Below are 15,375 nucleotides of genomic sequence, written 5' to 3'. Positions count from 1 at the left end.
CTTTACCAATATACCTGCCTCAAACAGGCCTTCTCTTCATTTGGTAACTGTTCTTCTTGGGAAGACCCCTCTCATCTTGCCCTCCTCAAGCAAAAAGTCGTCCCTGCCCCTTTTGAAGCACATGCTTGTGAGGAACCAACCTTCAAAAGAGTGGGACATTCCCAAGAGTGGAAGTTCCCGACTGTAGAGGTGGAGAGGGAATAAATCACGTGAAACATTAAAAAAGTGAACTGGTTACCCTGGTGAAATCACGGGGGAATGGCAGTTACGAGCTGTAGGTTCTCTCTTCTGGTTGGATTACACAGAGGTTTATACATATTGGCTCACTTGGCCCTCCTAGCTCAGGCAGGAGAGACCTGGGTTTAGATCATAGATAGCGGCCAGGTCAGAGGCATGGCGTGGCTTTTGAACTTTGCCTCTACAGAGGCTTCCAAGGGAGAGCACGCAGGAGTGAAAGGGTTTGCAAAAGATTGCTGTGGTTTCTTAGGATGAAAAGAACTAGATAACAAAACAAGTTGCCTTGTTATGTGCTGTACTGTCTATGGGCTCTTCTAGGCTTTCTTGCTGGAAAGCAGCCCTTTACCAGACTTCTTCCACATGGGGTTCCCAGTCAAGTTGTGCCCATTTCTGTATCTGATGCGCTATAGTGGGAAGGACTTGTGGGAAAGGGGAGTGGGTGTTGCCAAACGCCGGTAATAGTGAAAGGTCTGGACCTTCTGTCTTTCAGAAAAAGCCAGCAATATGACTGCAAATGGTACATCCCACTCACTGACCTTAGTTTCCAAATGGTGGACGAGTCTGAGGCAGTGCCCAATATCCCATTGGTACCTGATGAGGAACTGGATGCCATGAAGATCAAAATATCCCAGATCAAGAATGACATCCAGCGTGAAAAGGTAAAAGGGGTTGAGCACTCCATGCCGAGTACAGACCCATTGTCTCCGCTGAGATGAGGTGCTGATAGAAGCAGCATTCCCAGAGCTACACAGTGTGGGGAGTCATGCTAAAACAGACTGTTCAGCAGAGGCCTGTGGTGCAGCTCTGTTATCAGTGATATCCAGATGCTCTGCAGCCCATCGTTGCTCATCCTAGTGCATGGCCTGAATGATGGTGTCCTGTGAGGAGGCAGAAACAAAAAAGACTCTGTAGTTGTACCCAGTAGCTCCTCTACTTGCATGGGACCTTCTGTGACTGCTATCCCCGAGCATCCATGTGAAGGGCAGGGCTCTTATGCTGTGGACAAGAGAAGGGCTGGGAGTGTGGCATGCCAGTTTCTGGCTGTTAAATGTATGATTCTGCAAGCGATTTTGGTCAGAAGCCATGTACTTCCGAATTTTTGCAGTCTCAGTTATGCTTTTGAAGCTTCTTCTGACTTCACCAGTGTCAAAGTGCCAGTAAATATACGGAGAACACCAATTATGCTGACTGGACAGTCTGACACAGATATGATATCTCTGGCCCAGACTTCTGTTTGCTTGCAAGACATGTTTTTTCTCAGAGATGTTAGACTCCAAACCTTCCTGGAATCCGAAAGAGAAATAAGAGTTTGGAAACTGAAAGCCTGCTGGTGTGTAGAACAGGATATGAGTTAAATTGCTTGTACCGTGAGAAGACCATCCCCCGCACTTCCAAAGAACATGTTTCTGCCTCTCTGCACTGGCTGGCTTTTAGAGAGGGCTTCCTGGAAAAAGGAAGATATTAGGAGAAACACCATGCAGAAGCCTCTTACTCACAAGGTGCAGGTGTCTACGATACGTGCTTCGGTGCATCAGTGCCAAACGATATACATGGCTGGGTTTGGGACTGGGTTTTATCCAAGAAAAACCTCGTTTTTAGCTGACCTCTGCTGAAAATGGATTGGTAGGTGGGAGAGAATTTTGTCAATAGAGTTCTGGGCAGCTTCTAGAGAAGTTCCTTGCAGTCTCCTTAGTTAAGGATGCTTGTGGAGGACCTGGCAGTGCTGTGGCTGCCCAGTGACATGATGCTGCTCTAGCCTCTGGAACAGAAAGTAGAGGGTATAGCTGGGACAGCGGCCACACACCTCTGCACCTTTGTCTGGGATTGGGGAACAGAGCCAAGTCTGAGTGTAGAGATACTGCAGGTAACACCTTCCTGAGCAGCCGGGAGCCCTGTGGCTCCTGTTGGCAGCATTTCCCCTGCCTGGGGCCATTTGGCTACTCACAGAGGGAAGGGGCTGCGGATCTTAAAATGTCTGTCAGTGTAAATGGGGGCAGATGTCGGAGAATGACGTGTGTCCTCTGTCTCCCTCTCTCCCCCACCCTTCAGAGGGCCAATAAAGGCAGCAAGGTCATTGAGAGGTTGAAAAAGAAGCTCTCGGAGCAGGAATCCCTCCTACTGCTGATGTCTCCCAACATGGCCTTCCGGGTACACAATCGCAATGGCAAGGTGAGTGGCTCTTCTGGCCTCCCTCGGTGTACAAGACGGAGGTCAAGGGGGGATGTGTGTGTGTGTGTGTGTGTTTTATACGCTGTTGTACAAGGAGGTCTTCGTGCCCTCTGCCATCTGGCCTAAAAGCACTTTCCAAGCAGCAGACACCTAACCCTTGCTACACCAAAGGTTATGATGACATCTTGTAAGGCTATGACTAATTTGTATGCAACATTGACATTTAAAAAATAGCGTTAGAAATTAATCCCCTCCCTTAGCATGTGCCCTGGCAGAGCAATAGAAATGACTCTCTTCGCCTAAGATAAAGCTCTGCAGCAGCTGCCTTCTAGACTCCCCTTTGAGTGCAAGGCTTAGCACACTCAGGGCTGTCACCTCAGGACTGCGTGCTGCACATGGCACCAGGGATGCTGAATGGCTGTGAGCAATCTCCTGTGGCGCTGTGAGATACTCAGTGTGCCAGTGGTATCCCCTGCTCCAGCAGCGCTGTAACTTGTCACTGTGGCCTTTCCATGCACGTGGCAAAGGATCCTCACAAGATCCTGTTGCTACTCAGTGAAAATTCACAATCTGGTCACTGCTTCCTCAGCTTGCATCGGTGTCTGGGCCTGTGGTAGAGGCTTTTGGGTTTCCCAGTGCAACTGTTGTGAAGAATAGCACAGAGCTGCCACGGGACCTCGTGCTGCCAGGGATGCAGCTGCTGTTTGCAGGATGGAGCTCTGAAAGCTCCGACCGAAGGAGTCGGTGTTGGTACCGCTGGCACGTTGCTGAGAAGGTGCATTGCCAGAGTCCTGCCTGTCACCGACAAAGCTGTGATGTAGGGCAACTGGCAGGAGTACTAGAAGGACAGTATAGCCGACAATTTCCATGGGAGGAGGGTGGGAGGCAGGTGGGTCTGCTCTCAGTGGTCGGTCAGGCTAATGCGTACCCCATTTTCTTCTGTTTTCCTGGGTAGAGTTACACGTTCCTGATTTCATCGGACTATGAAAGGGCAGAGTGGAGGGAGAACATCCGGGAGCAGCAGAAGAAATGTGAGTGTCCCCCAGCTGGGCATTGGTACAAATACTGTGATCTTATTAGAGCACAGGAGTCCAGAGAACGAGGTGTGGGGCAGGGTTCCCTGCAAAAAGAGAGATGTGCATTGAAAACCACAGCACGACATGGATGTCTTCTGTCTCTGCACATCTGAGCCTGTCTGGGGGGGGGGGGTTGCTTGCAGCAACGTGTAGGGAATGTGTAGGGAGAGCACTTAGTAAGCGTGTGGAGAGATTCTCCCATTTGCCCTAGAGATCAGCGCTCTGTACAGTTCCAGGTAGAGGGAACAGCTGCACCCTCTTACCTGGCTCCAGTCCAAGGAAACTGATTTACTTTTTGGCATGGGTGTTTTTTAGCTTTGCAAGAAAATAAGAGCCCCCCTTGTTTCCTGTGAACCATCCTGAGACTTTTTATTCCACAGAGTGATTAAATATGCCCTCAATAGGGCTGGGCTGCAGCGGCAGTACAGGCCTGAGCACCACGGTACTGATGCTGAGCACTGCCAGGGAGCAGCTATCCTATGTACGCCTAGAATGAGGGAGCATGCATTCAGCCTCTGCTTTGAATTTTAATTTTTCCCTCTTTGAATCTCCTGGGCAGGCTTTAAAAGCTTCTCACTCACATCGGTGGAGCTCCAGATGCTGACAAACTCCTGTGTGAAGCTTCAGACAGTCCACAACATTCCCCTCACTATCAACAAGGAAGGTGAGACCTTCGTTTTATGCTTTCACATGGTACAGCTGCAGTGAAAACCTACCTCTGCTGGCCTTTGTGCGTTTCCCGTAGAGCTGCTCTTACTGTTTCTTTTTGCTACAGGCTTCAACCTGGTGATGAGTTAGAGTTCCTGTAAAACGAAAGCTGAGACCATGTGTACCCAACGTGTGTAGTTTAGTTGAAGTAGATGATAGTGTACAAAAAGAGAGCAGCATGAACAAGAACAATCTGTCTTCCCAATGTTACTTGCTGCAACAATAAAAATACAAGCTCCAAATTATATGGCTACATCTAAATTAGTAAAATATTCTTGGCCATTTTCCAAAATATATTCATTGACTATTGAATGGCCTTTACATGCAGCCATCGTGCCAGGGATTGGAGTGCCTGTTGGAGTGCTAGCCTGGGACAACTTTGAAATATGCCTGGGAGTCCTTTGGAAGAACACTAGTTGGCCAAAATTGTGTCAGAGACCATCCTAAATCACTATTCAATCTGCTAGTATAGACTTAGCTCTATATTTTACTAGTTTTCCTTTTCATTTCTTCTGTGCTGTCTTGCTGACCCTAGAAATGTCATTGTAAAAGGCACGCATTGCCGGAAGGTATTACAGGTGAAGCCGACACTGAACCTGGAGCAGTCTCCTCTTTTGCTGAAATGGCTAGGTGACAGGCTCCTGCCATCCTTTTTAGGGACCGTTTAGCCTCTGCTCCTTAACCTGTGTAGTATCAGTCTCATCATGCTGTCTTTCACTCTTGGTTCCTCTGTGAACATAACAAAATTCCTTGGGTCTTTTGTACAGATGATGAATCCCCAGGTCTCTATGGATTCCTGAATGTCATTGTCCACTCTGCCACAGGATTCAAGCAAAGTTCAAGTGAGTTGCAGCTCTTTGATACGCAGAGGTATTGGTAGGGGTTAGGTAATTCAGGTGCTGGGACAGCTGGGCATGGACTGGTTTAGGATTGCAGCATCTGGGATGATGGTGAGGAAGAGAGGCGATTTGGGGAACTGGAAGTGAAATCGGGGCATTGGTGTAAATTTAGGGGAATGCCATTTTTTAATGCTACTATTAACTCTCAGGAAGATCAGGATCAAGGATGGATCAAGCATGCAGCATTATTTTTTAGGCCTAGTGTGTTGGTAGTTTTTTTTAAGCAGTGTTTGCTAATTACCCAACAGTTTTAGATACAAGTCAGCCCTTATCCTGAATTCTTTCAACTGTATTTTGTTTTGCAATGAAAGAATGGGAAGCATTCTCTGACATCCAAAATTCTTAACATGAAGAAAGAGGTGTTAAAATTCGGGGGAGTGATTTGACAGAAGGATCAAAAAAGGTGAAAAAACAGAGTGAAGAGGATGCCTGTAGAAATAAAGATGCTTCTCAGGCATTGATGAGGATGATCTAGGAGAAGCTGCGAAGCTTGCCTAGCCATGTGCCTGGGGATCCTGTTCTCAGGACCCAAGCTGCGTCTGCAGTCTCAGGAGGAAAGGAGTGGACTGGATGTCCACGCTTGCTGTCAGCCTTCCTCCCGCTGACCCACTGACTTCCCAGATGCTGGCTAACATCACTTACAACATAACTTACAAATAGGGGCAATGTCTACAGCTCATTACTAGCTCTTCAAAAACACCAGATACCACATAATTAACCACTTTGCGAAGATAATGAGTTTTTGATGGCTGGCCTCTAACCTGCTCTCTGAGGGATGTTATACTGATGCTGTTCTCCGTGAAGTCGGTTCTGATGTGTTGATGAGGTCCAATATCTACCTGGGGAAGTTTCATTTCTCATTGGTGTACACCTTCTGCTCATTGTGGATTGATGTGGGAAGTACTGGATAATAGCATGCACCTGACTCTTGTTAGAGGTGAAGGGCTTGTCTGCGCTGAGGCCATTTATACAGCTGTGCTGGTACTTCAGCTTCATAAAGGCAACTCTGCTGGTCCAGGTGATGAGATCTGTGCGGGATAGTAGTACTGGTACTGAGAAGGTGTAAATGAAGACGCACCCTGAAAGTGATCCATGCAAGTTAGGAGATTGTAGAAATTTTTAAAATGCTTCTGTTCCTGTCTCCTCTCCTCAGATTTGTACTGCACGTTAGAGGTGGATTCTTTTGGGTATTTCGTGAACAAGGCTAAAACTAGAGTTTACAGAGACACCACGGAGCCCAACTGGAACGAGGTGGGTTGGATTTTTCTTTACGTGACTTGTTCCATGTGCCAAACATCAACACGCAATGGGCAGAAGACCTGCTAGTGGAAGAACTTGCTGCATGCTCAGCACTTGTGCTGCATATACTGCCTCTCAGAAAACATTTTTATGCCAGGTTCGTTTGGCTGTCAGGACCTGCAGATTTTCTCTTGGGTTCACTATAGTTAAACAAACATTTCAGTACAAATGAGTCTTGTCCAGCATTTCATCGTTTAAACACATGCATGTTTGATTATTTTTTAAAGACACAAGTGAAAATATGTTGAAGAAGGAGGTGTTTTTGTTTATTTGTTGTGAGGGGGAAGAATTAGCTGTAGACATTTTGCCTGTTTACAGCCAACTCAGGCCTGCTGGGGAGCAAAATTAAATACAAGGAAGGTGGGCGAGTTTGTTTCTTTGAATGATGTTTTGCTGAAACTCAGTGAAACCTGACTAAGGAGTCAGCCATCTCAGTCTCTGATTTGACCACCTTATGTACACAAAACACAATTTCAGTTTATTTCCAGACCAGCTCCATAAGGGAGGAGGTTTTGGTCTGTCCTTAAGTGCTCCCTCCTGATGAGTTTCAAGGAGACTGTATTGATTATTAGAGACTAGTGTCCTGCTGTGATGTATTCATTGCTCTTTCCTTTCCTGGTGCCCTGCAGGAGTTTGAGATTGAGCTGGAAGGCTCACAAACTCTGCGGATTCTGTGCTATGAAAAGTGCTACAACAAAACCAAGCTCGCCAAAGAGGACGGAGAGAGCACAGATCGCATCATGGGGAAAGGACAGATCCAGGTAAGACTGCGCTTAACTCATTCCTGCTACCCTTACTGCAAAACATAACAGGACTTTTGAATCCCGGAGTGCACCAGGGAGGTGTTTTTCTGCCTTCTGATTCTCAGCATTGGAGCTTTTTCTGCAGATAGTGAGGTATACAGCGTGATTCACAGGCGGGAAGTCAGCAGCTTTTTCCCTTTTGCCTTGTCCCCTATGCCTGCTTCAGTACCCTTATGGAATAGATGCTTTTTCATGAAAATTTACATTTTGATCTCTGATTCGCCTGTTAACTTCAAAACTTCCAGCGCAGTATATAGGAACTGCATTGTCACTGAGCCCTGGGCACTGTCAAGGATGCTCCATGTGTGACAAAAGGGGAAGCAATGAATATGCTATCCCCTCTGTAGATCATGTGGAAGAAATGCTGCCTTCTGTACGTGCTGGAAGTTGATTGATGTGATAGCAAGGCCTTGGAGGACAGGCTTATTGTCCTGATAACTGCCACGTCCAGAGGTTAGTGTCCATGACAACAGGCTGCATCCGAGAGATTTCCACTGCTGAGAATCAGCATGGGACACTTTGTCTACGTGGCAAATTCGTGATACAATAGGGGAGGTGATGAGATGATTGCAAACGGATGCTGCTCTCGCAGAGCTGCTGTGTGATAAAGCGCTAAAGCTCCTCGCAGGAGAAATCAGGCCGCTCAGTGGAGGATGACATGGAGAACATATGTTCCCCCTCTTCTTCCAGTTTATTGCACTGCCCGTCCACAGCTTTAGGAGGGCGTTTAAATGCTTGCTCTGAGGACGTGTTCTTTGTGTTGGACTGGCTGTTGCATAGAGCAGAGACCCTGCCCAGATAACCTTTTCCTTTCTGGCACGCTGAAAAATACCACCTCCGTTTACGTTTGCCTCTTCGTCACTCCACGGATGACAGCTTTCTCCAGCACTTGAGTGAGGGTCAGGCAGGCCAAGGCTATTTGTGGGATTTCAGAAGCAGCCCTGATTGAGGGCGGCCCGCAGGACCATCTCTCGCCTTTCCTCCAGGAGGGCTCATTATCTGAATGAGTTTGATTGGGCCTGTTGCTTTCCCTGCCTCCTCGCAGCCCTGAGGCTGCCCCGCCATTTTCAGGGGAAGCTTTTGTCACCAGATGCATAGTGGGTGTTTGCAGGAAAACCTGTGTACAAACCAATAAATGCTGGTACTGGGTGCCTCCTAGGTGTCCCTCAGGCTAACCAGAAACCCCTATGTCCCTTCTGCTAACAAAAAGCTGCTTTTCCATGGAGCTGAGCAACTACAAAAGAGCAAGTTTTCAGCCCTGAAATGCCCTGAAGATTTGTGTGCTTATATTGGAGAACCCTGAAATCACTGACCTTCTAACTTCTTCAAATATTTTACACAGAATGATAAAATGAGTAAAATCTTTTACATTTTTCAACAATTTTTTTTTTTTTACAAGTGTGGGCATTTTTATGCACAGCACTTGTACATTCTGTTAAAACATTTTATACTTAATAAGTAACAATATTCTTTGGTGACACTTGAATATTAATTGCTTCTTGATTCTTTTAGAGAAACCCAAACAGTGGAATGTAAAAAAAAAAAAAAAAATATTTATTAATATGCAAAAATTGCATTGTGTTGTATCATAAATGGCAAGTGCAAAAGTTCTCTTGCTTACAATTTATAATAAGAGAGTCTGGTAAGATTTTGGGTTGATAAGAATTATTAAAGGCTTTATTTTGTTTCATTTTTAAAGCAAACACCATTTCTCTATTAAGAAATCATAATAATGCAACAACAAAATCAAATTACAAGCTGTGGCTGAAGGTTAGCTGTATTAATGCTGGCAGCATCTTCTTCCAGTCACTGGTTTTATCGTAATTTTCTTTCACGATTTTCCCAGGTGCTTTTACACTAAGTTTTGTTTACTTTATTGCTGCTAGTGTATCTAGGGCTTTCGGTGGTGGTGGTGGTGGTGGTGGTGTGTTGTCATTACTCAGCCAAAGTCTGTCATGTGTAGAGGCAAGGCCTCTGAAGTTGGATGAGTTGTTTTTTTTTTCCTGAATTCCCTTTAGTTAAAAACACTGGGAACACCAAGAGTCGTGTCTGCATCCTCCTGCTTATAAAAACAGGGAAACTTCTGTGTTGGCTGAATCGCCATGTATTGTTAAGCCATGTATTATTGTAAATCTGCAACTTCCCACTCCTGGCATCTCTGACTCACCAAATTATCTGAGCTGCAGTGATGAAGACAATGCATCAAGGAGACGAGGACTGTTTTGGCTGGGAAATATTTATTAAATCTCTCCGTTACCTAATGGCACTGGAGGAAGGAAGACTGGAAATGGGTCCATGTGGTCAGAAGCTTCCAGGAATGGGCAGCAATTTTAATAGCTCCCAATGCTCATATCTTCTTTTTCTATGGAATATTTTATTTACCTGTTTTTATAGCCACATGGGAGAGCTTCATTGCTTGCCAACCTGCAAGTTTTATCCCTGAAAAATAAAACTGTGAGGTTTTAATATGGGAGAACCTTCTGTAAATGTAGAAGTGAAGTCCTTGTCAGACCTGGGAATGGCAGCGCTGGATGTGCAGTGTTTAACTAGCCAGGACGCATGGTTGGGGGCTTCTGTTACATCTCGGGCATGAGAAATACAGGGAGACGGTGCCGTTCCTGGGTACACTGCGAAACTGAAATTACTGGGGGGCTTGGGGGAGGAAGAAATGGACATCATCTTAGAGGAGGAAACAGCAGGCTTAGTTCAGCTGTAAGCATCATCTCCTCTCATTTTGAAATCTCCTTTTTTTTTTTTTTTTTTTTTCCTCTTTCCTCCTTTCTTACTGTTACCTTGCAATCCGTCTTCAGCACTTGGGACGCTGGTTCTTTTGCTCTTTGAATTTTGCACTTCACATGGCAGGCTCATCCCCACGTTTTGAGCGTAGCAGCCTTTTCTTTGGTCCTAAGACTCTGCATCTAAGTGGGCACGTATGTCAGCAAACCTGGTCTCTGCCTTGGGAACAGACTGCATGAGTAAACTTCATCCCGTGATCCGTCTCCTCCACTTGATGCCTCCTAGAAATGTGGTTTCCTTTGCTATTTTTTTTTCCTGCATGATCAGCTCAGGCAAACCATTTCCTTCTCCCTCGCAGCAGTGCTGGAAAATCAGAGAGGATATGACCTTAGATCAGTCTTTCTGTGGTAACAGCACACCACCGTTCCTCTGTTGCCATGCAAAACAATCACTCTTATCTGCTTAATTATCTGGGATGTCTCATAGCAGTGCACATGGCTATTTCGGACATCGAGGTTGTTTTCCATGTAAAACAGATTGTCACATGCTTTACCTCCCACGTGTCGACTCGGAAAACCTTTTCCACACTCGAGTTCGTTTGAACAGCTTGCTCACGCAGAACAGTATCCCAGCAATGAAAATAGGGTGGAAATGAAGGAGGCAGTGGGTCACGTCTAAAGGGTGATGGTGGGAAAGATTAACACGTCAGTGGGGAGCTTTGAGAAGAATGGGGTTATGGCTGGACTGGGAGTTTTCAGCAGCAGTGAGACTCTGACAACATGTATGTCACATCAGTTACAATTAAAAATTGATGGAGTGTAAAGTTGCCAGGGAGATTTAATAAAGGGAGGAAGTAATGTGAATAAATAGCATAAAACACACTAACCTTAGGTTGCCTCAGTCCTTGCTCCCAGGCATTTCATTTCCACTGATGATGCTTCATTTTTTCCTCTTTCTGTATGTTTTCTTTTCTGGGGGGGGGGGGGGGGGGGGAAATCATCAAACTCTCTGTGGTGGCTTCCTAGGGCAGAGCACAGATTCCCTTCTTAGTGCCTGGCTTGCATTTACTATTGACCAGCATCCACAGTTTGCCTTTTTCCCAGGTCCTCGCCGCTCTGTGTTGTGCACACTCAGCCTCTGCTGACTGCTGTGCACTGTCCGTCTGTCTGAATTCAGTGCTCCACTGCTGCGAGGGCCAGAGACGTGCACTCGGATATCCCTGTGGTGCTGAGCTGCTTTGTTCTGTTGTGTTTTGTGCAGGATACAGAGAGGCATTTGCTTGATTCATTAGTGAATTTGGGGCTGTAGCTTGCCACTGCAAATGCCAAAGAGTGGGCCCCAAGGGGACTGGAGGTGCTGGGGAGTAAAGACAGACTGGTCTGTTTGTGGCATGCACTTTTGGTGGGGACTGTGCAAACAAGCCCCTGAGACACAGTCTTTGAGGGTTTTAGCAGGTCTGTCCTGTTTGTATAGGTCATGGAAACAACACAATTTTCAGAGTTTCAGTGGAGATGGGACAAGTCCTTTTGTCATTCAAACCAAGCAACTCTTTGAAGGAAATGTTTGGAGGTGCAGTAAACTTTGCTGTCAAATTAATGCAGAGGCAGCCATTTCCCAGTGCCTCCCCCTGCTTGAGCTGGCAAAGCGAGCACTATGTGCTTGCTCGCTCGGAGCAGCCTCCGTTTGGCACACGGTCTGTAGATTGCATTCTTCTACTCAGTGTTCCTTCTTCCAGGTCACTGGTCTCCAAATCAGGCCAGAAGACAGCATGACCCCATTTGTCCCAGGCCCTCTCTGTGCTGGACCATCACGCTCACTACCTCTGTGTTCAGCCCGCTCTGCAACCTGCCTGCTCCAGCTGCCCTTTCCCTGTGCTGCTCTTGCTGGCCTTAGAAGGCGGTCGGTCACCTGTAGGGTCCAGGGCTGAAAGCTCGCTCAAAGTCTAAATGACGTTCTTAGCTTCCTGGTGACTCTGCTGTTTCCTACTGTGACTTTATCGGACTGTTAGACTTGATCTTCCTGTCTCACTCAGTGTTGCTGAGAGCTTATTCAAGCTTTGCTCTTTTATTAGCTTCCATCATTTTGCTTTGTTATTTAAAAAGCACCTTGGGGGGGATTTTTTTTTAAATTGCTGTTGTTACTGCCAGTGAGTTAGGCAGGGTTGGCTCGGGTCAGCCAGACCCACTCCCTGGTGCTTGTTCTCCCTAGCTGTCTCCGTTCCATACAAGCTGTCCTCCAGCAGCTGGGCGCGCGGGGTCCGGCCAGCCCGGCAGGAGTTCAGAGGTAAGGGAGCAAGGGGTGGCAGCAGGTACGCTCGCTGTCCTTGCTCAGCTCCAGCAGTTACCCAGCAAGGAAGGGTCTCTGTGAGCTCTCGGCTCCAGCACACTGCTTTTGCTAGTCCTTTGCAGCCCTATGATATTCACTCTTGAGACAGAGTAGGACTTTGTTTGGCTCGTACTTTTTAACGGCTTTTTACTTGCTTTCGTTTCCTACAGTGGTAGGAGTTCCCTGGTCATCACTGAGACATAACTGGTAATACCTGTTAGCTTAAATAAACTGTAACTGGACCCTGCTGGACTCTTCCTTTAACGTTTTTGGCAAATATTCGAAACCCTCTTTCCCCTTCACTCTTAAGCAGTCTCTCTCTCCTATAAATAATACCCTCTCAGTGACTCCATTCTAAAAGCATATGGAAAACTGCTTCCAGGCTGGAGGATCGGCTGTGCCTGTGTCTATCGGCAGGGCCGTTTGGCAGCTTAACGAGATGACTATTTAGGCAGCTGGAGAGCAAGCTTTCAGGAATACTGAGCGTGGTTGCTTTTCATAGGAAACCAGACACTTCAGAAATGGTTTCCTCTTGATTCTGGGAAAGAATGCAGTCGTTGAAAGAAACCAAACTTCCAGCACGGAAATTCAGGGAAGAGCAGTTCTGGCTAAGTTGTAGGGACCTTGGCCAGCCACACGGGCGGGGGTGGATCTGTTCCGCCAGAGTTATAAGCAAACCCTCTTGGCAGGCAGACTGTTATTTGGGTTTGCTGAAGCACCGAAGCTAAGCACTGCTGCCCGTTGGCCTCCTGGACCGTTGTGCAGCCCCAAAATGTGGGAGCTACTGGTTACTGACTATTCCTTACAAGGAGTCTTCAGGAATTTCTGCCAGAGTTGCACCTACAGGAACCGGTCCGGTTCGACGGGAAAGCACGTGTGTGCTGGCAGCATCCCGCTGTGGGCTCACGTCCGTAACAAAGTGCGCAGAGAGAAGGTTGGCCCGACTTGCTTGTCTCTTGCTTCTCGGGATCTCTGCAGTGGGAGCCAGCAGGGAGAAACTTTTCCCTCTGCTGGTTGTCTTTTTTGGGGAGCGGGGAAGGGTGTGGGGGGACTTGCCTCTGTAGCTGTCAGCAGCATTGGGCTAGTTTGTTAATGGTTTGAAAGAGAGCGTGAGCATGATTGCATCTGAGATCTCCCGGATTATACTGCAGCTGCCATTGTTTCAGCATTTACCTGTGTCAGAGAACTCTGCTTTTGCATGGGGTTGTGCGAGAGAGAGGAGCTGTGCCGCAGAAATAGCTCTAGCTACTGAGCGTCGCCTTGTTTGCTGACAACGGTAAACTCAGAGTCCAGTGCAGTTGCCTCCTCCTGGTCTTACTGTGTCTCGGTGCTCAAGAGCCAAGTGTTACAAGGCCGTCTCAGGAGGCACGGAGGCCTGCTTGCCTTGGCTGGTTCTGATTGCCGATAGAAGTCCCCGTGCAGACGGGTCTTTTCTCTCTTTTGCCAGTCTCGCTTGGGCTGAGTGCCGCTCTTCAGCCGTTCAGATGTGTTTGGCCTCTCCCAGGCAGCACTGGAATCGTTGGGCGATGTTGGCGTACTTGAGTCAGCCGCTCCCCAGCCTCACAACTGTCCTCGCAAAGAGATCAAGCAAAGCTGAAAACGGGAGATCAGGGCTCTGCATCAGAACTTGTTTCTGCTTAGTGAATTCCTGCAATGGCAGGGCCAGGATTTCTTCCTGACTCCGTGGTAAAGTTGAAATGCAAAGGAATAGAGAGGTTGAAGTAGGACAACTTTCTATGATTGCTGGGCCGATTTTCTCCATTTCTCCTCTGTCAGGTCCTGGCAGAGGTTTGGTTTGTTTGAAGTTACTTGTCTCTGTATGGATCACTTCGTATTTCTCTTCCTTGATCTCACCGTTAGGGTCGTCGTGTCTTTTGAATTCAGTGGAACATATTTCTTCTTGGAAGCTATTAGTTTCGTAGCCAAGAGCTATGAAGCTCTCCAGCCTAGCTTTTTATTTCAGTGCAGTAATTTCACACTCATCCAACCTCGCTTGTCTCTAGAAAACTGCAGAGGGAGACAGTTTCCCCTAGTTCAAATCAGAGTTATTTCAGAAATCTCTCCTCCCCTTTTCTGACTCCTAGCCCTGTGGGATGGGACAAACGTGGCTGTCTTAATACGCCTGTTGTGCTGCAGCAATGAACACAGGCTCTCTTTCTTTGAAGGCTGGGGTTATTGGCTTTCAAATGTTGATTTTGCTCGCTGAGGTTCCCTTTGCTGTTGAGCAGACACTGCTCTCATGTTGCTGGTTTTTCCATGTGTGGGAATCCTCATCAGCCCTGCTTAGAGAACTGCGCAATATCCGAGTGTCCCGTTACCTGAAACTGGGGAATGTGTGTTTTCCTATGGAAAAGAAATAACATGTTGAAAGTGGCAGTGCTCTGCTCGCTTACAGAAGCCTTTCAGGCTGTCTGATTTCTCCAAAGTCTGTTCCTAGCTCATGGGTAACTTCCCTGTTTTTCAGCTGGACCCACAGGCGTTGCAGGACAAAGATTGGCAGCGCACAGTCATCTCAATGAATGGAGTAAGTACGGAAAACAGAAGTTAGCACTGCTTCTGTACCTCTTATGTGCTTTATTTCTTTGCTCTTCATTGCAGCATTAAAACAAAAAAGAAATGTAACAGCTGTTCTCTTTTATTCAGGTTGAAGTGAAGCTGTCGGTGAAGTTTACCAGTCGGGAGTTCAGCCTGAAAAGGATGCCGTCCCGGAAACAGACTGGGGTTTTTGGGGTCAAGATCGCTATTGTCACCAAGTGAGCTGATGGGTCACATTTCTCCCGTTTCTCCCTATTGTTTTTTAGAAAGCCAACTGGCCAGTGGGTTGCCCCTGCCTTCACCCACGGAGGGATTTGTCAGTCCAGTCTGCTCCACCTGGGTGGTAGTGTAGGTGGCTGTGGCTGCAGAAGGGATGCTGAGCATCTCTGAGCTTCATTTTTTGCAGGGGAAAAAACAACGTGCACACAGGCTGTGAAACCCAGGGTGTTTACTTGCAGCCGATCACTTCTCCGAGTTCCGGAAATACCCCTTGCCCTTTTACTCTGTAGTTAGCTGACTTGCTCACAAATTTCCAGAGCCGCTGAACAGTGATGTTTCCTTTCCATAATCGGAAATGTTCGAGTTCTT

The 15,375-nt window shown here is 47.1% G+C and overlaps 1 protein-coding gene across 1 annotated transcript in view; it reads left to right on the top strand.

Moving 5' to 3' along the window:
* The window catches only part of BCR (BCR activator of RhoGEF and GTPase), a 100,172-nt gene that overhangs the window by 78,822 nt on the left and 5,975 nt on the right, over positions 1 to 15,375 (top strand). The window contains exons 10-18 of the mRNA XM_009463692.2: positions 728 to 896; positions 2,287 to 2,406; positions 3,362 to 3,437; positions 4,042 to 4,146; positions 4,958 to 5,032; positions 6,243 to 6,340; positions 7,018 to 7,149; positions 14,717 to 14,776; positions 14,896 to 15,005. Of these exons, the coding sequence (XP_009461967.1) occupies positions 728 to 896; positions 2,287 to 2,406; positions 3,362 to 3,437; positions 4,042 to 4,146; positions 4,958 to 5,032; positions 6,243 to 6,340; positions 7,018 to 7,149; positions 14,717 to 14,776; positions 14,896 to 15,005 (945 nt within the window). The remainder of the gene's footprint in view (positions 1 to 727; positions 897 to 2,286; positions 2,407 to 3,361; positions 3,438 to 4,041; positions 4,147 to 4,957; positions 5,033 to 6,242; positions 6,341 to 7,017; positions 7,150 to 14,716; positions 14,777 to 14,895; positions 15,006 to 15,375) is intronic.

The sequence above is a fragment of the Nipponia nippon genome, unplaced genomic scaffold (genome assembly GCF_047370975.1).
Source record: "Nipponia nippon isolate SJK-2023a ecotype South Korea unplaced genomic scaffold, ASM4737097v1 scaffold_30, whole genome shotgun sequence".
Taxonomy (NCBI): domain Eukaryota; kingdom Metazoa; phylum Chordata; class Aves; order Pelecaniformes; family Threskiornithidae; genus Nipponia; species Nipponia nippon.
The sequence above is the reverse complement of the archived record's forward strand: the minus strand, read 5'-3'. Positions and strand labels throughout refer to the sequence as shown.